This window comes from Mustela putorius, unplaced genomic scaffold (assembly GCF_011764305.1).
Source record: "Mustela putorius furo isolate JIRA1106 unplaced genomic scaffold, ASM1176430v1.1 tig00000589_pilon_pilon_pilon, whole genome shotgun sequence".
Classification (NCBI taxonomy): Eukaryota; Metazoa; Chordata; class Mammalia; order Carnivora; family Mustelidae; genus Mustela; species Mustela putorius.
In genome coordinates this window covers 2,673,372-2,699,441 of record NW_025421425.1, presented here as the reverse complement: position 1 = coordinate 2,699,441, position 26,070 = coordinate 2,673,372, and the positions used below count along the sequence as shown (strand labels likewise).

General features: G+C 53.2%; 1 protein-coding gene and 1 pseudogene across 1 annotated transcript in view; both read right to left on the bottom strand.

Moving 5' to 3' along the window:
- Positions 1-657: 657 nt before the first annotated feature.
- The window catches only part of ANKRD33B (ankyrin repeat domain 33B), a 70,914-nt gene continuing 45,501 nt past the window's right edge, over positions 658-26,070 (bottom strand). Inside the window, exons 2-4 of the mRNA XM_004761235.2 lie at positions 25,751-25,880; positions 10,252-10,392; positions 658-1,903 (exon numbers count right to left, since the gene is read on the bottom strand). Of these exons, the coding sequence (XP_004761292.2) occupies positions 1,071-1,903; positions 10,252-10,392; positions 25,751-25,880 (1,104 nt within the window). The 3' untranslated portion in view covers positions 658-1,070. The remainder of the gene's footprint in view (positions 1,904-10,251; positions 10,393-25,750; positions 25,881-26,070) is intronic.
- LOC123392606 lies at positions 14,967-15,066 on the bottom strand (annotated as a pseudogene).

Here is a 26,070-nt window from a genome sequence, read left to right as displayed (position 1 = left end):
CAGACAGTCATCAGAGGAAAAATAAAAGTAATTCCACCCCAGAGACTTTTTGGAATTGAGGCTGGAGGAGGGAGCCATCCAGCCCACTCCAGGAGAATTTGCCTAAAACAAGTTTGCTTAATATTCCTGTTCCTCTGGCCCCTCCCCCTTTCCAGCAGATTGTATCACTCTGGGGCCTTATTCTTTTGCATCTTTTTTTATATTTTAAGGGTATCTGAATTCAATCTATCTGAAAGCACAGAGGACTTAATTTTGTACTTCTGATAAAAATTGATTACATCTGCCCCCGCTTTATTAAATAACAGATTTTTCTCGTATCTGTCCTGTTTTTTAATATGTTAAAGGCTTTGCATCCAGTTTATCTAAAGTCCCTTGCTTAAGATACTTAGTTCTAGCAATAAGTACATGCTTCTCTCTGCTTGGTTTTATATTTTGAGAACAGGTTTTTCTTCGTTATTATTACCGTCTAAGTAAGAGAGCTATAAAATAAGATACGAGAACGTCTGATTCTCCTGTCTCATGTCATCATTTTGCTGGAAAAGGAAATGCCTCCATTGGATAGAAACAAATGTTCAGAATCACTTCATGAAATCCGTGAGAACATATAATGCTCATGCATGCCCAACAGAAGAAAGGGAAACTTCCACGAATTCCGTATGAAATCAGAGATATCACAAATAATTATTGCCAGAAACAGTATGCTAAACAAAGGGTCTTCGGGCAAATGTATTAAAACCGTCTTAAATACAAACAGCCCATCACCAGTAAAATGCTGCAAATTTGATCATAATTAAAAATACAAAATTCTTCCAAATTTCTCAAGTGAGGTTCAAAAGGTAGGCTCTGGGGCAGAGTTGCCGGCCAGGTGTACTGATCTCTAGGGGAACTGGTTTTAGGCTAATCCACTGGTGCCCTGCCCCAATCACTCAACGGTGCAGCGCGTCTGGGCCCCCGGCTGGGGACCTGCAGGGTGGCGCGGCGCTCCGGGAGGGGTGAGGGCAGGAGGGCGGCGTCCTTCTCCCAGCGCGGAGCCCCCACCGCCTCCTCCCCCACCTCACACGCTTCAGCCCTCACGTCCTTTTCCTCCAGGAGGGCGCCCGCTTCTCCTTCTGCGCCGCCGCCGCCCGCTGCTTCTCCGCCTCCTCGGCCCTGCGCTTTTCCTCCTTGGCCTCCTTGTAGCGCCACTTGGGGAGCTGCAGGTGGGCGCTGTCCTTGGTGCTGCCCTTGGCGGAGGCGCGCTCGGGCTGGAAGGTGGGCGCGGGCGCCTTGCTGATGCGCACGCGGGGGATGACCACGCCGGGCCGAACGCTGCTCCTTCGCAGCAGTTGCAGGGGCAGGAGGCTGGCCCTCCGCGGGGCCCCCGGCAGGTGCGGGGCCGGGAGGCTGGCCTGCGGCGCCCCCTCTCTGGAGACCCCCGCAGCCTGCGAGGTCCGGAACGGCTGCTCAGAGCCTTCTATCCTGTCACTCTCCCGGGCGCGCGCGGCCCGGCTCCCGCGAGCCTCGAGGATCTCCTGCACCGCCAGCCGCCTTTTCCCCACACAGGGGGGGCTCTCGGGGCACACAGTCTGGCAGACGATGGCCACGGCGGGGCTGTACAGGCTCGTGGTCATCCGGACCATGTGGTCCAGGACGCCCCCATCCTCCAGGCCCTGGCGTGAGCGGGAGGTCAGAACGGACCGCACAAGCTCCGTGAGCCTCTGCAAGCAGTTTTTGGAGCCCGTGGGCTTCAGAGTGGCCTCCGGGGGCAGCGGCAGCTCTGGTCTGTACTTTTCCCCAAACTGCTCCGGGCAGGGTCGCTCCAACAGCCTCTGGATGAGGCGGACGGCCTCCAACCGGCCCGTGTAAGCAGCCCACTCCTGGGGCGACATCCCACGGCGGGGGTCTCTGGCATGGACGTCTGCCCCTGAAAAAAATGCACACAGTCATGGGCGAAGGCAACAAGAACTTTCCTGGCCAATGGCAGGAAACGGAAGAGGGAAATGGATCAAAGGTAAAACTTCCAAAACCTACCTGAGGCTGTGCCCCATGGATGAACCTGGGTCTGACCAAGAACTACTTGCCTGCACTACCCTTACTACACAACCCACAGAAGTGCTCCGTTGAAGGGCTTACCTTTCCTAAACAAAACCGCCTGAACACAGTCCCAACATCCTGGATTTTTTTTTTTTTAAGATTTTATTTATTTATTTGACAGAGATCACAAGCAGGCAGAGAGGCAGGCAGAGAGAGAAGAAGGGAGGGAAGCAGGCTTCCTGCTGAGCAGAGAGCCCGATGTGGGTCTCGATCCCAGGACCCTGGGATCACGACCTGAGCCGAAGGCAGAGGCTTTAACCCACTGAGTCACCCAGGTGCCCCCATCCTGGAATTTTTAAAGAAATAAGATTTTATGGCTTTCCAGCAATGGAGAGATGACTCGACAGCAAAGGTGCCTCATGAAGACTTCACTGATGTTACCAGAATGTTCTAGAATACTAAAGGGAATGATCACTTGCAAAGCATTTGGCATCCCCTTTACTTATCATCTCACGTTTTCCTCATAGATCTCATGGGAGGAATGTGAGGGTCCCTATTTTGCAAGAAATGTGTGGTCCCTTCACGCCTTGTACTCAGTGGTTAGTAGGTCCAGGGTCTATCCTCTTTACCAGACTGTGGGCTTCTCCAGGGCAGAGCACACATCTTCCTCGTTTTTGTTTCCTCGACACATCTCATCCTGGCTGGTAGGAGGCGTGCACTGAGGGATGGTAGTCACACGGCCCAAGGGACCTACCTGAGGCCTCAAAGCTGGTAATGGAGGTTCTCAGCCCTGCACATTTCCCGCCATCCTGCAGGGAAGAACGCTTCCTCACGGACAGCTAGCTGTCTGTGTCAACGTGGCCAGACTATAGTACCCAGGGATTTAAACACCCATCTAGGTGTAGTTAGCATCCACAATCAATTGACTGAGTCAAGGAAATTACCGTCAATAACATGGGTGGGCCTCATCCAATCAGTTGAAGGCCTTCAGATCAAAAGTTAAAGATTTGGGGAGAAAAAAAACAATTCAGCCTCAAGACTGCAGCATTAACTCCTGCCCAAGTTTCCAGCCTAATGGCCTGCTCCCACTACTTTTGGGCTCTCCCACCACCAAAATCACGTGAGCCAATTCTTTAAAATAAATCTCTTAAATGTGTATTTCTTATTAGTTCTGTGTCTCTAGAGAACCCTGCGTCCTACACCCTCAGTCTCCCTTACACTAGTCACTTCCTTAATAAATCTCCCTCACACCATGCACCGCTCCCTCCTAATACTGCAAATTTAAACTTCAACTCAACTTGATGAAATGTTCATAAATTTCAGTGTGGTGCTATAAGAGAAATTAATAAGGAATTGCTGTTCAATTAATCTTGGTCCAATCTCAGCCCTATACACAGTTAAAAATCATTCAGGATTTCAGGTCCCATTAGTCATACTTTCCCTGGCAAAGCAATGTGGAGAAGTAGGGCAATTATCTAGTCTGTGAGCTCCCCTGGGACCAGGACTGGCAGAAGCTTCAGCATTTATAGCCCACGCAGACCCAGGTGTCTGACACGCGGCATCGGCTCAGTGTGCGCTCAACAGAGGTGAGGAGGGCTCACCCCTGCAGTGCCCCCCACCATCACCCGGCCCAGGCAGGCCCAGCCCACCTGAGATCGCCTCATAATGCTCTTCACTCTGGGGCACATTTAAAAAATAGGCATATTAAAAGAGTGGTAATTATTTGGAACTGGAAATCGGGATGGAACTCATTAGCCAGAGTACAATTTATAAACTGACAAAATGAAAAGGGGGCAGTAAAAATGTCACCGCAAAAAATAGATGACACATTAAACCTTAATTAATTGCATGTCACTTAAAAAGGTACAAACTGCAAAATTAAAATCTTAATGAACACGGCTGCAGAGAGTCATTTCTCAAAAGCTAATGGAAAACTAAAGGAACAGCTGTCCAAAGTGTAGCACGCGTCCTGTTTTCTCCTCGGGCCTTTTCAAGATGATCCTGGAAACCACACACATTCTGAAGAACAAGGCCAGGCTGACGGGGTTGCGGCCCGGGACATGAGTCATGCTGTAATCTGGGGACCCAGTTCCCTTCGCAATCAGCAAGGGCAACATTAAGGGCCTGGACTGGATGCCATGATTAAATCAGGGCAGACCAGCACCCATGATCGCTACAGAAACCTTTTGGAGAACACGGAGACATGTGACAGGCCAGCCTATGCATCTCCTGCCCGTGGACTGTGGGCCTCCTCACCCCCGACCCAAGGCTGTTCTGCCCAGAGCTCCGGCCACACAGAACAAAACTGGGTGTCCTGCCCAGGAATCCATCCGCCGCCACGTGGAATGCTGTGAGCTGTCCACACACAGACCTCTGTTTTCCTCAAGGCCGCAACGTACCCAGCTCTAGGCGACACACTGTGACTGCTATAACCCGAGGCCTTCCCACCTCGGGACTACTGATGTTTGGGGACGATCTGTGGTGTGGGGGCTCTCCCGTGCTTTGGTAAGACTTCTGACGGCAGCCCGTCCCTACGCAGTAGATGCCAGTGGGATTCCACAGTTGTGACAGGCCAAAATGTCCCTAGAGATTACCAAATGTTCGTGGGGGGCGGGGGGGCGGGGGCAACACACACCCCCAGCTGAGAATTACCGGTCGAACCCCGTAACCGCAGTCCCATTCCCCTTTTCCTTCGCCTCCCTTGCAGCTGGTCGGTGAGCCCCAGAGAGAAGGCTTCTGAAGGCTGATCAAAGCGACCGTGCGGTTGGTGGTGCTGCTTCCTATCTGAAGCCTGGACTTCGGGTGACCAAGCCGCAGGGGGGCCCTAGAGGGGGGAGCTGGGTGGACAGAAAAAGGGACCTAGCTCTGTGATGTCCTCACGGAGTTCAGGGCCGCTCCGTGACCGCCCACCGCAAGGCTTCTGGTGAGGTGAGAAAAACATGCTTGTTTTCTTTCAGCCACTGTCAAGTCAGGACGTCTGCGACGGGAAGCAGAAAGCTTTCCGAAGGTGCTAAAGAGAAACAAGCTAGTTTGCCTCATTCCCCCTCAGAGGCGTCCCCTGAGAGCGCGGCTGGGTCGTGGGACCAGCGGCAGGCGGAGCTGTGTCCCTTCCTTTCCTGTTTCTCTGCCAGCCCCCGTGTTTTCTACCCTTCGAAGCCCAGCTCTGGCCCCCCTCCACCAAGAGGCCTTTCTGGTCACACGGGACCCCTGTGGACCAGTCCCTGCAGGTCTCCTCCTGGGCCAGCCCGGCCTGTGTCTTGGGGACTGGGGGTAAAATTGAGGAAATGAATCAGGATTCAGGGTCTCAGGAAAGAGACCCGATCTGGAGGCGGCAAGGACAGACCACCTGCTTCCAGCCCGCCCCACCCCTGAAGGCATTTCCAAGATACCCCGTACTTGGTCTTGTGGAGGGTGTGAGCAGGGCCCACCCCCGGCGGCCCCAGGGACCCCCTTCCCTCTCCTTCACGCGGCTTCCTGGCTCACCTTCCAGAAAAACTACCTGCCCCCACGGCCTCGTGTCAAGGTTTGCTTTCGGGCCAGCGAAATGCCCAAGCGAAGACACCGGCCTCAGGGACACGGAACGCCTGACTCAGCTTTCTCACCGCATGATCACTGGAGACTATCCCAACTCGGCCAATTCTCAGGTCACAGGAAGTCCATGTTTTCCTGATCAACAGAAAGAAACCTCTGCAGTGATATCAAATCACCTGGCTTTCCAGAAGCACACAGTCGGGACTGGAACAACCGCGGGCCAACAACGGGACTGCGTCTCCCTCATTAAACAAGCCCTGACACCTCCCAGAGGGCTGTCTTGTTGCCCGGAATCGCGGGCAGAGGCGAGCATCTTGTCTGCCTGTGTCTGCTTCTCAAGCGCCGCGGCAATCACACACTTCAGGATAAAAGCCGGTTCCCTTAAGCGAGTCTGGCGCCAGCCAACCTCCACTGAGCTCTGCTTCCCTTCAGAGAAAATCACGGCCTCGTTATGCCTTCTCCGAGCCACTTATTTGAATAGACCTGTCACTCGGGGGCATTAGTATTCCACGGAATTAACAAGAACCTGCAGCCCCACTTGCGATGCTTATCAGCGGGGCTGACATTATTCCTCGGGAAACCAAAAACCAAAGAGCCCATAAATCAGCTTTTCAGAACCTGGTTATGTTTTTAAGAAAATCTAACGTTTTGATCATTCTAATGTTATTTCGTTCTGCCTGACAAGGTAAGATAAGATGATGATGCGTGTCTGGATGTTAGGAAATGACTGGAAAATCTAAACAGTTGAGGGGGCGCCCAATTCAATCACCCATCATTTCTCAACGGAAACGGGTCTTACCGAACATAACAAAGTTGCACCTTGGAAATCCAACTCAGGGACAAGAAATACTCCCAAGTACAGAGCGACACTTGCACTTGAAACCATGAGGATGGGCGACACCGCTCTCTACCCTGACCACTCACACACAACCCTGCTTGTGTCTTCTGCTTCTGGAATGACCATAGGGTGCCCTTCTGTGATCAGCTCTCAGGGAACCCTCCCCAGCCGCACACAAATGCACACTCTGTTGAAATGTCCACCCAAAGAAATACTCTGGCATTCGTATCTTTAAAGGTTTCAGTTTTTCTAAATGCTGATATATTAAATGTAAATAACAAGACTTAAAAATACTGTGCCAACTTTTTAAATATCCCAACATGGATCCTTCATGCTGTCTGACCACCCAAGCCAGGAGGGACTTTGATCACACAGGTTTTGGCTTTTTCTTTTAAAACCTACATGCAAGGGTGCCTGGGTGGTTCAGTGGGTTAAAGCCTCTGCCTTCAGCTCAGGTCATGATCCCAGGGTTCTGGGATCAAGCCCCACATCAGGCTCTCTGCTCAGCGGGGAGCCTGCTTCCCTCTCTCTGCCTGCCTCTCTGCCTACTTGTGATCTCTGTCTGTCCAATAAATAATCTTTAAAAAAATAAAAAATAAAACAAACATGCACATCTACTGTAAAAGAAAAACGTCCTGTGTTTTCCTGGGAAAGGAAGCGTCGGCCACCTTGTGTAAGAGCAGGAAATTTAAATCTCTAGAAGTTAAACAACCACAATCTTAGAGGGTCACTCAAAAACTCTCCAAGAAGATTTTTCCTTTAAGAGGATTATAGGCAAAACTGGAAGGAGGAAACGCTTGTAAGAGGGAAAAGATGCTCTTTTTATGTTTTCTATCCTTTCCCAATTAGTCACATCAGTGGATCTCAACAGGAGGGGACTTCACCCCCACCCCCACCCCAGGGGGCACTTGGTAGCATCTGGAGACATGTTTGGTTGTCACGACCAGGGCTGCCCCCACCACCAAGAAGTCCCCAGCACCAGACAGATGTCAACAGTGCTGACGTTCAGAAACCCCGAGCAATAGCGTATCGCCCTCAGTAGGAAAGTTTAAGTGTTTTATCCCAAGGCTGCCTGCCAAGGGGAAAACCATAGCACTGTTTTTCAGTCATGTAACAAATAATTACTGAGTGCACAAATCCCCCGGAAATAATAATGACAACCGGCGCAGACCGAAGGCCTGTGTGAGCCCCATTGCTGTGAAGGAGGTTGAGGGGGGTCTTCCGTCCCCATCAAGCCCTCCCGCAGCAGCCACCAGCACCTGCCGCACTTCACAGAAGGGGAAACTGAGGCCCCTCGCATTAGGTGACTGGCCCCAGTACAGAGGGGAGAGTTGAAAGGGGCTGGACTCTGAAACCAGCGGTCCTGGCTTCCAAGTTAGTTTTCCTGACCATTCTGCTCTGACAGTGAACAGTTCAAGGATGGCTGCACCAGGGTCTGCACGCCTGTGGATTGTTCTAGATTTTGATGCAGCAGGACAGGGCTCAGGAGCAGAGAACAGGAGAGGGAAGGGAGACTCGTACATAAAACCCAAGGTCAAATTCATTATCCGTAACCAAGGGGGAAGAAAACAAGGCTGGCACTGGGTGCACTGTCCTGACACGGGCCCAGCTTCAAGACCCCAAGTATGCTTCTGCAGCCCTGTCGGTGCTTCGCAGATGCCCGAACCTCTACCAGACCCAGGAAAGCAGCAGAGTGACAGCAGAACCCGAGCAGCTTCCACAGACATGGGAAGGCAACCGACCTAAAAACAAAAGGGTTTGTCCAAAGTTCACATGAACTCATCAGGAAAAATGCAGTGATATGATGGACACCATAAATTCTTGGTTAAAAAAGTAAATTTCAGGGTGCCTGGGTGGCTCCGTCGGTGAAGTGTCTGCCTTCAGCTCAGGTCATGATCCTGGGGTCCTGGGATCGAGCCCCGCATCGGGCTCTCTGCTCAGCGGGGAGCCTGCTTCTCCCTCTGCCTCTCCCCTTTCCCCGCCCCCACACTTTTGCACTCTCTCTCTCTCTCAAATAGATAAATAAAACCTAAAAAAAAAAAAAAAAAAAGTAAATCACTAGGAAAAGAAAATATCTGAGAGGAAGGTAAACGGTAAGAGACTCTTAACCACAGAGAACACACTGAGGCTGCTGGGGGGGGGGCGGAGAAGATGGGCTAGTTGGGGGATGGGCATTCAGGAGGGCACTCGGTGTGATGAGTGCTGGCTGTTGTAAGTTTTAAATCACTACGTTCTACTCCTGGGACTGATATTACACTACATGTTAACTAAGTAGAATTTAAATAAAAAACTAAAACAGGGGCACCTGGGTGGCTCAGTGGGTTAAAAACCTCTGCCTTCGGCTCAGGTCATGATCCCAAGGTCCTGGGATCGAGCCCCACATTGGGCTCTCTGCACAGCAGGGAGCCTGCTTCCTCCTCTCTCTCTCTGCCTACTTGTGATCTCTGTCTGTCAAATAAATAAATAATATCTTAAAAAAAAACCCAAAAACCTGAAACATTAAAAAATCAATCAATTGATCACTCATAGTTATAATCAATATAATTTATATAATATACATATACAATCACAGAACTCAATTATAACTAGCTCCAGAAGTAGTAAATGCAGACGAAGCTTCCTCCAAACACAAAAGCATCACAAACACCATTTAATGAGGAAGAACCAACCACTTCTCATTGCTATAGGACAGGCAAGGCCTCAACGTGGCCGAAACCGGTATCTTGCCTTTAAAAAATGAAAACTGTCAGAGTCAAAAGCACCATCAATGGGATTAAATCTAATTATGCTCTTTTTAATTTCCGTGCAAGTTGTCTTCCTTGAAGCCTGTGGTCACTTGCTAAAGCACTGAGGTGGAAGCGGGAGAAAACACAGCCCAGCACCCCAGTGTGATCACCAGGACAACGCCAGACAGGCCGGGGACACCGGATCCGAGCCAGTATGGAGACGGTCAGGTCAGGAGCGAGGAGGGGAGACGGGGCCACCGTCCCTGGCCCCAGGACACGGGGGATACAGGACAATTCCAAGAAGGAGCCTGGATGGGATCCCGGCGCGGAAGGGGGACAGCAACGGATGCGCGGGTGAAACCGGAGTCAAGCCCGGAGGTTGGGGACAGCGACGGGTGACAGCCGTGCAGGACTCGGTGCTATTTCTGTCACTTTCCATACATCTGAGCTTGTCCCAAATAAAAGTTTCCTCTAAAAATAAGTAGCAGCAACTCGTCTAAAGCAGGGTCACAGCTCATCCTGGGGGGTGGGGGGAAGTCATGACTTTCACTGCATGATGGGGAGCAGGGCGGGGGGAAGCTCAGAGAAGGAAGCGCTCCCTCCCGGACGACCAGGTCACAAAGGGCACGGCGGGGGCGGGGGGTGCCCGCTGACCCAAAGCTACCACCAAAGACTTTCCGCTCGGTGACATGTCACACACATCGGCATGTGATTCCAACCACCAGCAAGTGGGGATGCAGGATGGCTACTGGGTCCCCCCCCGCCACCCCCGGGGCCACCCTCAGCGGGACATGCCCGCACTGGGAGCCCAGGCCTGAACACACATTTCTAAGAACAAATACGGGCAGGAGGAAGCTAGGGCTGAGGGAAAAGCCAACCAGGGAGCAAGGAGGGGTTTCCTGCCGAGTGACCAGCACTGGGACCTCCCTCCCACCGCACCCCCAAGCGTTTGCCTTCCTTCCCGGTGGTGCCCTCAGCAGGTTACAGCCACACCCTCAAAGACACTAGTCTCTGTTGCACCCACTAGGCTTCGTCCCTACAGAACGGATTCATCTCAGTCCACAATCTCCAAGGAAGCAAGATCAGCATTTGCCAAGACCCTCAGGACACCCCCCCCCCCGCCCTGGCGGGGCGGGTACCAACCTGCTAGCATCAGGGCTCGGATGCACTCCGTCCGGCCCTGCATGGCGGCTTTCATCAGGGCCGTGAACCCGAACGCGTTCCTCCTCTCGAGATCGAGGCCAGGAAAATAGTTCAGCAAGTAGTTGGTGACGGTGGCGTGCCCTGCGAAGAGAGTCACAAACGGTTACTGGCACGGTCCGCCAGGGGTGCCATGGGCGGACCTCCGGGACAAGGCCACCCGCGCGGCCGGGCGGGGCTGCCCTCAGCCGCAGGAAATAACTCTCACGGCGCTGGGAAACAGCAAGACACGGGGCAACACCGGTTTGTTCCGGTTCTCTGCACCCCCCGCCCCCCCACCCTGCACCGGGGAGCTCAGCTGTTCCTCTGTCTGGTAAGGAGGGACCGTGGGGAGCCCGCGGAGGGTGGGGACGCCGGGCGGGAGCGGAGCGAGCCCGCAGCGACACTGGCTGATCAGGGGACAGACAGGTCCTGGAGGCTGTGGGGCTGTCAGCAACCAGCAGGAGGTGCCAGGGCCAGCAGACGCACAACTGAAAATGAACCTCGGAGCCATTTCTCAGCGCTCCCTCGGGGAAGGTCGTCATCACAGCCCGGGGATACGCGAATTCATGCTGTCATCCGCCGTTACCACTTGGATGTGTCTGTCTGTCTGTCTCTGTCACACACACTCGCGGGCAGGAGGCAGGAACGTGGGGGATGTTGCAACCCACCCCCCCCCCCGGGCCCTGCCCTTCTCTGAGCTGCCATCCCCACCCTCACCCCTGCTGGCCTCAGGCAACAGGCCCAGGCAAGCATGAGCAGTCCCAGGCGGCCCAGCCTGGCCCCAGGGGAGGGGCTAGGCGCCCAGTCTCCTTCCTTACACGCTGCGGATCCAGCCCTCTGAAATGCCCCCCCACCCTGTTCTTCCCGGGGCACACATGTTCCTGGGGAACCCCCGGGTCAGGCTGCAGGCTGGGGCCTCACGGACACTCCAGGGCTCTCTGTCCTGAAATGAGCTGCACCCCCTCCCCGCCCCGGGAGGCCTCTGTGCCGTCCTGATGCCGGAGCCATGAGGCCCCTTCCCCGCGGGGCTCAACCAAAATCGGGGTGCGACTCTTCTAGAACCACTGTCATCTGCTTACCATAGACCTCAGCCTGTCTGCTGAACTCATGGTAAAAATTAAAAGGTGAACCACGAAGCCTTCCGAGCGCGAAACCCTGACTAACAGGACCTCTCCGGACACAAGCTGCACCCACAGGTGCGACCCTCCGGGACAAGACTCACGGATTCCCCCCCGCAGCTGGAGCCTGGGGACTCGGGCACTCACCGGGCCCTCCACTGTCATCCAAGCTGCTAGGCTGGGGAAGATGCCAGCTGTCTGGGGGGGGGGGGGTCCTTTGATCTCAGTTAGGCTCGTCACCCAGCTAAACGCTCTGCAGCACCCGTCAGATTCCGAGCGAAACGAACTGCAATTCAGAGCCATTTCTTTTCAAACGTGAAAATGCGTCCGTCATCATTTGTAGCAGGACGTCCTCTGCGCCATTGTGAACTGATGCTTGGAACAGGCGGGGAGAGGGAAAACCGGAAAGCCACACAGCAAACAGCCCATTGCACAGAACCGCTCAGCTGCTGACGCCGAGTCGGGAAAACCAACACGTGGTCGCCTCGCTGACTACAGGCACGAGCTTTCCGTGGCCCGTGAAATCCGTCCTGCCTCCCCACTGGCTATCTCAGGACAGCAGACACCTCCGTCACACAGGTGGCCTCATGCAATGAAATCAGGGGTGGATCAGATGCTTCCAAGGACATCCAGAGAGTAACCTCTCTTCTGTTGAAAAAGGACAATGGGTCCAAAATGGAGTCGCTTAGGCTAAGCCCCCAGGAACCGAACCAAGACTTAATTATAGTTTTGGTTCCCCCAGAGCCGGAGTCTTCAACGCATCCATCAGCAATCAGCCGCTGCACAGCTTCCTTGTTCTTCCTCTCGCTTCCTCCCGCCTTCCCCGTCCCCCTCTTACTCTGTACAACTCCTGGGGGGCGGGGGGGCGGGAGCTTTCTATCTGCTAGATGCAATGCTGCCTAATTTGAATCTACTTTTGCTCAAACCGAACATTTTTAATTTGCCGCCATTTCTCTTTGAACACTTCTTCAAAACCATGACAACTAACCAAGGGGAGCTTTCCTTCTTTTAGTAAGGCAGATAGACAGATGACAGAGAAATAAAATAGGCAGACGACAGACAGGCTAACACGGCCTTCCTCGCATAACAGAACCAGAACATGTACCATACTGAAATCTAGCTTGAGCCCAATCCAAACTTCGGGATGGGAGTTGGTTCCTGAAGTCCTCCGACAAAGCCTTTCAAAGGGTGGGCTCACCACAGAGACTCCCCAAAACACCCCCCATGAGCCTGCATAGGGAAGAACAAAAGTGACCCAAGGGTGATGTGAATTCTGGATGAGTCGGCTTCAGTGGCACGACTGAGAGCCCGTGTAGACACAGCTTAGGACTGAGAAGACCTGAGTGTGAGAATACCCAAGTTCAAGTCCCAGCCTGTCACTTAACATCTGGGCAGCTTGGGGCACCTGGATGGCTCAGTCGGTTAAACATCTGCCTTCAGCTCAGGTCATGATCCCAGAGTCCTGGGATCGAGTCCCGCATCGGGCTCCCTGCTCAGTGGGGAGTCTGCTCCTCCCTCTCCCTCCACCCCTCCCCCAGCTTGTGCTCGTTCTCGTTCACTCACGCTCTCTCAAATAAATAAATAAAATATTTTTAAAAAAAATCTGGGTAGCCCTGGGAAGGCAAGTCTCTGTTTCCACTTCTGGAACTGGGAGGTAATATCAGCATCACCGCAGTGAAACTTACGGAGGACAGGGTGTGTGGCAAGTGCCTCGCAGAAAAATCCCGCATCATTCATGGAGAAAGCACACTCTCAAGGAGCTGGAATGCAACAACCCACTCCGTAACTAGTGGGCTGCGTCTTGTGGCTTCCTTCCAAAGACCCACTACAGCGAGCGGGGGGGGGGGGGGGGGGGGGACAGTGGAGACACCCCCCGACAAACACGACCTCAACCAGGTGACCCAGTAAACACCAGCGGTGATGAGTCACACCGAGGGCTCTACCTACAAAGACGGAGTCCGGCCTCCTGAATCTTCCAGGCCCAGCTGTGAACTTCCAGGAAAAGCCAGCTTTAACGAGAACTCTGCTCAGTCCGGCCAACGCCACACCCTCCAGATCTGGTCACGGTCCTTGTCCTCCACACCCCCCGGGGGTGGGGGGGAGCTGACCGCTCACCCTGGCCTGCCTTCAGCAAGAGCCCCATTAGCTCAGTGTAGCCACAACTTCCCTTACCCCCGAGTCATTTTCCACCCACTGACCCCCACCTTGCTGCTTGGCTATACAGTCCCACTTGCCTGAGGCATATTCGGAGTTGAGTCAACATCTCTCCCAAACTGCAAAATCCCGCTGCGGGGGTCCCCTGGCCTATCCCAGTGGTCCTGAAGTCTGCCTTTCCATCTTTAGCAAGTGTCACTGCGTTTTTTGTTGTTTTGATTTTTAAATGGTACCCCTGATGAGATGTGATGAGAATGTCACTTTCTTCTGAGGTCTCCCCCCGCCCCCCCCTCCCCTGACCTGTAACTCTAGTCTAATCAGGAGCAGACACAAGGCACACCCAAACTAAGGGACATTCTACCAACTCCCTGACCAGTACTTCCCCCCCACAATGTCAAGGTCATAAACTGTCACAGCCAAGAGGAGCCTGACGTGACAGCTAAATGTAATACAGGCCCCCCCACAGGATCCTGGAACAGAAGAAGGGCATTACAGGAAAGATGAGGCAGTCTGGGTGAAGAATGGGCTTGAGTGAATGATAACAGAGCATCAATCCTGGTTCATCATTGTGCCAAACGGATCTCGCTACTATAGGATCCCAGCGACAGGGACACCGGGTGCAGGCCTATGACTCTCTGTACCCTTTCCGCAGCTCTTCTGGGAGTCTAACTATTCTAAAACCAAAAGTGTTCATTTAAAACGGAGGAATTTATGGGGTACCTGGGTGGCCAGTTGGGTAAGGGTCTAGCTTCGCCTCAGGTCACGATGCCAGGGTCCTGGGATTAAGCTCCGCGGGGGCTTCTCCCTGGGGAGAAGTCTGCCTCTCTCTCTGCCTCTGCACCCCACCCCTGCTTGTGCTCACTCTATCTCTCTCAAATAAAATCTTCAAAAAATTTTTAAAACTTTGAAATTTTAAAAATAAAAAAGGGGGAATCTAGTGTGGGGCCCCTCGACAGGAACACAAGGTAGGACAATGATTCTGGGCGGGCAGCTGGGTGCAGATTCTGCCCCCACTGCGCCCAAGGCTTCCTCAGGGGTGGGCACCAACGAGCCCCAGGAGGCCAGGTAGGCGGATGGAGAGGTAGGGCCGACTTTGAGGGCTCCTAAAGAAGGGAAGGACGGGGCTTGATTGTTTGGCCGAGCCGTTAGCAGGAACTAAAAAGCCCAAGATGACTTCTGGTATGGCCTGCCCGACAGGTTTCCGGGTCCACTATGGTGGGCCAGTGCCATGTTTGCCGAGTGACTATATGAGGGCGGGGAATCCGGGACACCACGGGGTCCACGAGGGAAAGCTTGCCCGGCCCCTCCACGCGGTCCACCTACACTTCCATTTCCCAGCTGACTATCCCCCAAGCCCCACGTGGAAAATGTTTAACCTTCCCACTACTTTTCTTTTCCTTTTTAAAACATGGAACGTCATTCATGAATTTGCGTGTCATCCTTGCCCAGGGGTCAGGCTGATCTCTGGATTGTCCGATGTTAGCGGAGGGCTGCCGAAGTGAGCACAAACTTTCCCCCCTTAAATCCCCTACCCACAGCCAACCCCACTCACAGGAGATGACGCACCTTCTACCTCCAAGAGAGAACAGAAACCACAGTAAGGGAACCCCCCCAACTTTCCCTCAGCACCTCACAAACTTCCCCGCATCCACAAGCAGCCTCTCCCCCTTCCCTCCCTAAGAAAAAGGAAGGGTGGTTCTTCTATTTAAAGATGCCAATCTCTCCGCCCTTTCCAGTGCTTTGTAAACACCCCCCCCCCCAGTTCCGTGGAACAATGCTGCTACTCATGACCTCTTCTTTCTCTCCGACCTCTCCCTTCTTGCAAATCCATTCCCATCAGACTACAGTGACGGCCCAGATTTTTCACCTTTCCCTTTGTCACGCTGCCCGAGCGACATTCAAAGGCATGATGCAAGCAGAAGCTTGAAATAGTTACTTGGCTAAGACTCCAAAAGGAGAGTAAGAGGGAGTCTAGCGACCCTCATGAGAACATGCCCAGGAGAGTCTGATGGTCCCAGGAAGAGGACGAGAAGTGTGTGGAGCACAGCTTCCCCAGCTGAAGAACACAAGGACACCCTACAGCAGGGTCCAGCTCACTCACATGTATGTGAGCAAAAGCTGCCTAGATTACCCCATCCCCAGCCCATTCAATGATGCATGAACAAGAAACATATTTTCAACAAGGGTTTGGGATTTCTTGTTATGCAGCAATACCTAACTGGGTACACAATGTAAGGGTCCTCCATCTTAAAAAAAAAAAAAAAGATATTATGTGTCATTAGGCTGCTCTAACAAGCAACCATAGGCTGGGTGGCTTAAACAACATCTCTTTCTCACAGTTCTGGAGGCTGCGGAGTCCAAGATCAAGTTGCACACAGATCCAGGGTCTGGTTCCTGATTTACAGACTGCTCTTCTTCCTCTTTTGTCCCCACAGGGCAGAAGAGGGGAGGGAACGTTCTGGAATCTCTTTTGTAAGAGCACTAATTCTGTTTCTGAGGGCTCCACCATCACGACCTAATCACCTCTCAAAAGCCCACCCCCTAATACCATCATCTTGGGGTCAGGACTTAACACAAATTTGGAAGGGACATAAACATCCAGTCCATTGCAGTGACCAATAATAATCCTGTGGACCTGTCTCTCGACTCCAGCCCTGACCCTCAGTCATCTGAGTTCTCAGTTCAACTTCCAGAGCCATCTGCTCTCACTCTTGCTACTTACACTCCCAAATCCTCCTGAAACTGCTTTCCATCAGTCCCCAATGACCATATTTAAAGGAAACCCAACAGCTATTAGTCAGTTTTCCTCATGATTTTACCTCTCCAGTGTTTATCCCTTGTCCATCCAATCCTCTCTGAAACACTCTCTTTTCGTGGATATCCTGAGTTCACCCTTCTGATTTTCCTCCTATCACATGGGCCTCTCCTTCTCAATTTCCTTTACAAGTTTGTCCTCTTCTTCCTGAAATGCTGCTGTGTCTCGGACACATGACTAACCCTCCTTTTACCCCTACACTCTTCCTCCGTGACCTATCCACTCTCCTGGATCCATTATCACCCTGAAACTCTTCAGCTCTGTCTCTCTTCCTGACTTTATCTAAATATCTGTCTAACAGATACTTCATCTGGAGTGTCTCACAAACAAATCAAACCCAAAACATATATCTTCTGAACCTGCTCCTCTCTGTCATGTTTCTTTTTTAGTGATGAACATCACCAATGGCATAGGTGTCCAAGCCAGAGAGCTGGGCTCTGTCTTCAGCTCTCCCTCACTTTTTCCCATTCTAACTGTCACGCAATTCTGTCAACCTCCATCTCTTAAATGTCTTGCAGTCTATATATACTTGCTTCTCCATCCCCATATCTACTTCCTGATCTGGGCCACCATTCCTCCACCTGGATACAGCCCCTCCCCTAACTGTCCCCCCTGGTCCCATTTCTGCCCTCCCATCACTTCTCTAAACTACCAACTTGATAACTCCAAGAAACTCTTCTAATCAAGACAACTACCACTTTAAACACTTTATGGTTTCTACTTCTTAGATGAAGTCCCAACTCTTTAACAAGCTAGCTCCTTTTAACCTGGCCCTACTCATGGAAAGGTAGTAGAAGAAACCACTAGCAATATGCTACTCTGACATAGGATTATTCTGAACTGAAGGTAGACACAAGAAAGGCTCCCTAGACTCCCCCATCTGCCTAAAAGCAAGACATAAATTTCTGAAGAAGCCCCTCCTTCCCTCTGTACCAGAAAGGACAGAAGTTAATCACTAGGGCAACTGAGATCTCATCAGCCTAGAAGTGGCACCAGAGAAATCTACACAACAAACCTTCCAGTCTTTATCTAACATTAGTTATCTTTCCCAAAGAATGCCATCTCTGGAAGCCTAAAACTACTTTCTTCTGTCCTGTAAATTCTCCCCATATTTGTTCTTTGCTGAAGATCCCATGTGAGCTGGAGTTCTGAGTCACTTCTTTGAGTTACTCACTTTTCCCTGGGTAGCTCCCGTGCATACACAGGTATACGTGTCTATAAACTTGTTTCTCTTTTGTTACGCAGCTACTTGGTGAGCCATCTCTTGCAATGGAAGCTCTTTCTTGGTCTCCCAAACTTGGATTAGGCACCTGAACTATGATATCCCAGGTCTACATTCCCCTGTGGCTATGGATCCCCATCACCACTACAACCCTTATGACCATCCTCATATATTCAAAACTTTCAGCTGACTCCAAACTCACTAAGTCCATATTTGGTAAAATATAAGATGCAAGGATTACTACTACCTTGGAAAAAATTCACTTATCAAAAAGGTTGTTAATTACCAAGCTATCACTCACATTACCTAAGAATTACATGGACATCACAAGTATTAATTGTTAATTCACTCAGCATTTTATTGACGATCAGCCTTAGGTTAAGAATCTTATTTACTCCTTTATTCAAGGGAAGCAAACAGACAATAAACTCGTGTTCCTCTAAAAATGGGGAAATGTTACAGAATTTGAGTTGCCTAAAGATTTGACTGGTTTGACTCTAGGTACTTGAAATGTACTTTTCCAAGCCAGGCCAGTAGAGGGAACCATTGACTTTGGAAATGTCACATCAGACCAAAGCAGCAGGAGTAAAAATGCTCTCCAAGGGTGGAGGTTGGGAGAGGATGGATGCGGATAGGGGCGCTGACGGTGGTACAGACAGGTCTGGGGGCGGGGCGGCGGCAGGCAAATGTCAGACTGAACAGCAGGGCGAGCCGCTGCGGGGAGGGGCACTGCCATGGCCAGTGTTAGAAGGGCTCAGAAAACCGGAGTTTACAGGAAAAGGCCCCGGCAATGCTAGGAAACACCACAGACTTGCCAAGCTCTACTTTCTTAATGGAAACACTAGAAACCAAGAAAAGGGAAAACACTCCAAAAAGCTAAGAAGAAAAGAATCAGAATGAGGTCACACTAGCATCATGATCATAGGAGGTGAGAGCAAAAAGAATAAAAATAACGAGGCATTTAGAGGCACAGGGGTGGCTCGGCTGGTTAAGCAGCCGACTCCTGATTTTGACTCAGGTCGTGATCTCAAGGTGGGGAGATCCAGCCCCATGTCCAGCTCCTCACTCAACAGGGGTCTGCTTGAGAGTCTCTTCTCTCTCCCCCTCTGTGCCCCCCCCAAAACTGTGCTCTCTAAATAAATAAATGCATGAAATCTTTTTAAAAAGGCATGTATTCCTGGCTTCGGGCCAAGTGGTACCTTCTCCCCTGAAGGGGGCCCTCCTTAAATCTGGTTCATGAGCCAGGCCATACACAGGGACCCTTTGGTGCACCCTCCCAACCTTCTCAAAACACACCTACCCCCTGAGAACCTCACTGCCCCCCTGTCCCCTACAGCGCACAGCACACGTAATCCCAGGCCGGTCTCCGTGCATTTCCTTCAGAACCATACAAATAAGTTCAAGGAGTAACGAGCTTCAAGAATACACCAAAGGTTACTTATACCCAACCAACCCTATCTTATCACAGTTTAGCCAGGCCGATCAAGGCATTTGTGGCCTCATGTACACTCCCAAATGCTGAGTGAGGGGGCACCTGGGTGGCTCAGTGGGTTAAAGCATCTATTTTCAATTCAGGTCATGATCTCAAGGTCCTGGGATCGAGCCCAGCATTGGGTCCTCTGCTCAGCAGGGAGCCTACTTCCCCCTCTCTCTCTGTCTGCCTTTCTGCCTACTTGTGATCTCTCTCTGTCAAATAAATAAGTTAAATCTTTTTTTTTTTTTTTAAATGCTGAGTGAGTGCCGTAGGGAGCCAGGACCCCAACTTCCGGGCGCTTGGAGAGATTACAGTACCAAGTAACATAAACATACGGCTGCTCTAGAGTTTTCCTGAACCACACAGATCCTGCTGGGACCAGCGTTGATAGACCAAGTCATTCGGGGTCATTTTGTCACCCTTGCCAGAGATGTGTTTTGGCACGGGGCATGTGACACAGCCCTTGGCAGTGAGATACAAACGAAACTCTGCCAGAGGCTTCTGGAAACGTTTTCCTGCCCCAGAGAACAGGACACAAAGACGGGGGTCTGTTCCTCCTCCCTCCTGGAGCTGAGCTGCAGAGCAAAGTCTCGTCATCAGGAGAAAAAGGTCACCCGCCCTTCTGAGAGGCTGGCCTCCGGTCTCATGGGGCCTTGGGGGGCCACTCACTGAAGCAACCCCCATTGCAAAAGAAGGCAGTTTCTTCATTGCCGGAGCCCCGTTTCTCTGGGTGTTCAGTGACTGCGCCCGGAAACGCAGATCCTGGCTCCAGTGACAATCAGGGAAACACAAGAGCAAGCCGTCACTCAGGGATTGGCAAACACTCAAAATCGGTCTTTTCCAGGGTTGGTCTTTTCCTTGGGAACTGGTGGGAAGTTAAATGGGTATGGGATTTGGTAAAGGCCCCTTGGCAGCGGCTACGTAAACATGCACGTCCTTTGATGCAGCAACGGAGTGCTAAGAACCTCTCCGTGCACTGCTTCTCTTTCCTTCTCCTCCCTTGTTCTCAGGCCCCGAGGTGGGCCTCGACACACGGCCCCTGCCCATTCTCGGCCCTCGGGTCTCTGGTGCGGCTCAGTAGGGGCTGGGCAGAGGGCAAGATGGGGGTACTCACCCCTGCCTCCCTACCCAGCACCTGCCCTACCAGCTGCAGGCTTAGAGTCTCAGGTGCACTAAGGGACCTGACACTAAGGACTAAGGACACTCAGGTGTCTGGCTCCCCCAGACACAAATGACTTCGCGACAGCACTGTCCCTAACAGGCTAATTCGGAAACCTGGAACGCACCGCTCTCCACACTGGGGAGGCTGGAATCCGTGGGCTTCGGCTCACCGCGGTGGCCCTTGGATAGGAAGTAACTGTGCAGTAAATATTTGTTTTCAAAGAGGATTTTGCACAGAACGGACGAGTCATGGTTTACCAAACCGCCTCGCCGTTACGGGACACAGGGGACGCGGCCGCGAGCACAGGAGCACACCCCGGAACGTGCTGCGGGAAGAACAAGGTAAGTCTTGCGTCCCCGGGGATGTGAACAGATCTCCTAAGGTCAAATTCTTTACAGAACCACCCACGTGCAGGTAAATAAAAAGCACAGGTGCACACGTGTGTGTCTGACAGGGAGAGAGGTCTGGGAGTGTCGGTGGCGGGGGGGGGGGGCGGTTTTGTGGGAGGGAGAATGTGGGAGAGGAGACCGCGGCCTTTTTCTCGAAAGAACACTTCTGCGGCGCTTTTTCTTACCGTAAGTGCACATCCCCAGACAGCTTTTTGGAATTTAGAAGCCATTTGGTAAGTAAAAGTGGTTATGGAGTTGGATTAAAATGGGACACAGCCTGGGCGCCTGGTGGCTCCGTCGCTGGGCGTCCACCTTCGGCTCAGGTCATGATCCCAGGGTCCTGGGATCGAGCCCCGCATCGGGCTCTCAGCTCACTCAGCGGAGAGCCTGGTTCTCCGTCTCCCACTCCCCCTGCTTATGTTCCCTCCCTCGCTGTGTCTCTCTCTGTCAAATAAACAAAATCTTTTTTAAAAAAACGGGACACGACCATCTCTCGGCTATAGCCCCAACAGCCTCTTTCCTCCACGGCGGGAAGCAGCGCGAACAGATCCTCGGCGGGTCTCCTTCCTTCTCACCTTCCTGATGGCTCCGTGTCCCACGGACATCTCAAGGGCTGCGCGACTTCCCCAGCCCTGGGTACCCACGAAGAGCCGTCCCCGGCCACCGCACTGGTATGAGAGCCTCCCAGGCTCCAGTTCTCGAAGCGGGATCCCCAGACCAGCGGCATGGGCATCGCTGGGGGCATGGGCTGGAGCCTGTAGAGATGCGCGTTCCCAGGCCCCTCCCTGACCCGTTCAATCTGAAACTGGGGGGGGGGGGGACGGGGCAGCGGGCAGAGCCGGACAATCCCTGTTTGAACCAAATCCGCATCAAAACACAGATGAGCCACCCCCCGCTGATGTGGGTGCTCACAGGGAGGGACCAGCCCTGGGAGGTCCTGTCACCACCTTCAGAAACAAATCAGGGGCGCTCAGTGGGTTAAAGCCTCTGCCTTCAGCTCAGGTTATGATCTCAGGGTCCTGGGATCGAGGCCCGCATAGGGCTCTCTGCTCGGCAGGGAGCCTGCTTCCCCCTCTCTCTTTGCCTGCCTCTCTGCCTACTTGTGATCTCTCTCTGTCAAATAAATAAGCTCTTTAAAAAAAAAAAAAAAAAGGAACAAATTAGGGAAAAAATCACTTCCTCCCATTGAAGCAATTAAGACAAACAAGGAAGTGCTTTTTAATCAGATTTCTTCAACGTAGCAAAAAAAAAAAAACAAAAACAAAAACCTTACTCCTCCCCACCTTACTCCTTAACAATTCAGTCCTACAGCAGGCCTGGGGGGGGCGTCCCCGGGGTCAGAGCCCAGGTGCAGGGAGTGCCCAGGACCTAGCCAGACGCAGCCACGGCTTGACCCCATCAGCAACCAAGCTAAGGATCTGGACGCCAGGAGAAAGAGAGAAGCTAAAAATAAGAAAAGAAAATACATTATCATGACACACATTTTTTGAGAGGGAAGAGAACCTCCGTACCCATCAAATTAACAACGGTCCCCTCCAGACAACAGAACCAGAAGGCCCTGGGGCCGAGGAGCTAAGTGATGTTCACCCTGAACTTGACAGGCTTTCTGTGTTTAACTTCGGTTGCTTCTGTGGTTTTCTTCAGAACACTGCGTATTACATTTTATAATCAACTTAGCAGACCAGCAGCGGTGCCAAGTAGAGAAAGTGCCCGGGGCAGCCACCGTCCCACACGACCCAGCCGGGGTCACAGCCCGGACACTTCCCCGCAACACCCCGACGTGTGGGCCCAGAGAATGACACTCACGCCAGCCACAGTGATCCTAATGGTCTGACCACGCTACAGTCTCCCACGCAGCCACAGGGACAGAGCAAGGATGGGAGACGCTGCGGGGCTGCCCTCAGCCCCGAGCTTCTCCCTCTGCACCGCTGGCCCCGGCGCCCTGGGCCCAGAAAACATCTGCTGCTTCTCCCTCTGCGGGGTCTCTCTCTGACCCCGAGAGGAGCTACGTCAGCTGTGACTTAAAGTACATCAATTCCAGAAAATCACAGCTCCTGCAGAAGGACGAGTGCTAGGAATGAACCTCTGGATGCCCGCCAGTTCCTCTGTTGAGCCCTCAACTCCCCAGGTGACTGTGTTTGGAGACGGGGCCTTTGGGGAGGTGACAAAGGTTAAAGATGGTCACCAGGGTCAGGAGCCCTGACCCAAGAGGACAGGTGTCCTTATCAGAGGAGATACCAGAGACCTCACACTCTCTCTCTCCACCACAGGGGGACACAGCAAGGAGGGGCCCCGTGCACGGGAGGAGGGCTCTGACCAGGAACCAAATGCCCTGCATGGCACCTTGACCTTGGACTCCCAGCCTCCAGAACCGTTGGAAACAGATTTCTGTTGCACAATACCCCCAGTATGTGGGACTTCTGTTACATAAACCTGAACACACTGACCCCGGGGATGCTCAAGAATAAAGGAAAGGTAATCCGATGAGTGGCACAGACACACGTTAATGGTATCATGTGCAGAATCTGCCCAGATCTTAGAGTAACGGGATGGGGGAAATGAGAGAGACGGTGCGGCGTGAGGACCGGGCTGCTTCCTCTGGGTCTGAGAAGGAATCTCAGGAAGAACGAACAAAACAAGGCAGACAGTGTTTCACAGAGATTAACTGAGGTTTCCTAAAAGTACACCGAATGTAAGTCAGAGCAAATGCAGAGAGAAGGAGCTGAGACACGACCACTGGGGCCAGAGGGAGGCAGCGTTATTTTCACTATCGAGGATGAGGTGGGAGATATTTGCAAGTTTCGGCAAATATCAGGGCCTCAACAAAGATACAAGAGGAGGCTGGACTCGGGCTTCCCCTGCAACACTCAGTGGGGGTTGAAGGCAAAGGACAAGTCGCTAATCCTATCATTTCAAATGGGCAAGATTCCAGAAGGTTCTCTCGTGGGCATTAAGCCACCGCCAACACCCTTAACGCACACAGAGTTCTGGCAAATCCGTAAGAAAGGGAACCTCGTTTCCTGCACATTCTCCTGGTGTTCATGTCTAGCCCGTGCCACGGGCCCCGCTCTCCAGCGGCCCCCGAGCCCTCCGCTCTGCACCCAGCGGACACGGGAGCCTGGAGCTCCACAACCCCCACCTGCCGCCGAGGCCTCTGCGACGCCCCACGTCTCGAAGCCCTGAGCACCAAACGGAGCCGGCGCTCCTCCACCATCACTGTGCATACGTCCCTCGGGAATTCGTCACGCCCCGTCCAGCCCAGAGGTCGCCTTCCTGTCGCCCCCCACGCCACACCACTTTCTTGGCCAAGAAGTTCCTGCTTCCTCTCTGCCATGGAAACGGCTTCTGGGTCCCCGGGGGCTATCCAGCCGCTGTGACCTACACCCAGCCTCACCGCACTCAAAGGCATTCTCTCATGTTGCATCTAAACCCTTGACAATCTGGTCCCTGCCTCCTCTTGGAGCCACCTACCATCCCTCCAAGTCACACGCAAGCCTCCCACCTCACGGCCCGAGAGGGGCTTCGCTCCCTCTTCGCCCCGTGCACTTGGCTGCCCCGGCTGCAGCCGCCTCCCTCTGACTCCCGCGGCGCTCGGTTCAAGTCCCCGCGTCCCCCCTTCCCTGACCCCTGCCCTCAACCAGCAGGCCAGCTGGAGCATTCAATGCCCACGGCCCCCGGGGCTCCCTCCGTCAGAGCTCCATCAGAGGCCTAGGTGCTGGGGAATTCCTGGAGGGCAGAGCTGTGGGCGTCCCCAGTTCCTGGGCCAGTGGGAGGCGGTGAACGGGGAGCCCAGGATCACTGAACGCCCCCCGCTTTCCTCTCCCCCTCGTGCACTTCAGCACATCCTGGATCTTGGCTTTCGAAGCCTGGAGTACCCCCACGGAGGCAAAGCTTTGCACCCTAAGACCCAACGAGGCAGACGTGTGTTGGCACAACCTAGCCCCCCCCTAATTCAGGAGGGTCCCCCACCTCCCCCAGCTTGACTAAAATGCAGTGTGTACAGACCACTCCCCGTTGACATTACAGGGAGTGAAGCTGCCAGATGCTGGCTTTGCTGGGCTCCCGGGATCAGAGTCACCCCCGTGCCGCTCTGACCCAGGAGCTCGTGATGCCCAGCGGGACAGAGAGGCCTCTCTTTGCTGGTGGCAGCAAACGCTCTCTCGCCAGAATCAATGTGCGGTGCAGTCGGGGGCATCTTCTCCAGCTTCCCAGCCTGGAGTCCAGGGCCCAGCTCCCCCACGCCATCGCGCGGCGCCCTACATTCCGTCAGTAAGCAAATACCTCTTCTTCCCGACTCGGCGGGAAGCAGCGTCTTTGCAGCTGAGAGCCTGACTCATCAAACCGACTGATCCTGCAAGCCAAGAATTTCTGAGCTGGTCAAGTGACAAACCCACTTATCACCCCAAGGACAAGCGACGTGTGGTCCAGAGGGACGAGCACAGGCTTGTCTCCAAAAAAGTCTGAGGACAGTTCTAGAGGAGGACAGCCACCAGGTGCTCGGCAGTGACGGCAGAAGTTCCACTTCTCGCAGTGACAAAGCTGGGCTGAAGGACGCTTCGGGGGACGCTCTCCCCCGGACAGTGCAAGACAGTGCAATCCTGCCTTGTTACACTGATACACTCCAGACAAGCCGCTCCCAGCTTTTTTTTTACATCCATGGGCAAGTGGGAGGTCACTGTGTGAATACGTCTAGCAGATCCAGTAACCATCACTTACAGCCTGTCTACGGGATCTAGTCACTATCGCCAGCGAGGGCGGGAGGTCACCAGCATCTCTCCGCTCCCCATCCCCAAGCACTGGGTAGGTGCGATGCTCTAGGGGAATGGATGCCGAGCCTGGGTTTCTGCAGCAGCTTCACCTTCAAAGATGCTGGGGAGTTATCAGGGCGACACGTGCCCAACAGTGAGCTCTGCGCAAACCGCATCGTCCCCAAGGCACGAGGAGAATGCATCCCTGTCCTGACCAGCCCTTTCCTGTGCCGCTCAGCAGCAGAATAAAGAGCTGATCAATTCCCGTCCTTAGGTTAACTTCACGAGCTGAGTTCAAGGGCAAAGCCCTGCCCCCCGCCCGCCCCCCACCGCTTAGCAGCTGCCCCCCAGCCTCCAGTAGGCAAAGCCGGGTCTTACCTGCCTGCGCGGCTGTGATTAGGGCCGTGTTCCCCTCGCTGTCCTGCCAGTTGACATCAACGTGGGGGCACTCGGCTAAGACCACCACAGTATCCACAAAGCCGTGGTAGCAGGCGACAATAAGGCCAGTCTAGAAGTGAAGAGGGAAGCGGGTCAGAGGGCCGGAGCCCGAGCATCACCCCCGGAGACCCCGCGTGCACACACTGTCCCCCCGCGGTGGGACACAGAGAACCCCGGGGCCCGGTTCTGGTTGGCGGTTTAACAAGCCAGGCACTTGTTCACTCTCGAGTGTTCTTAGAGGGCTGCCCACGAGAGAGGGC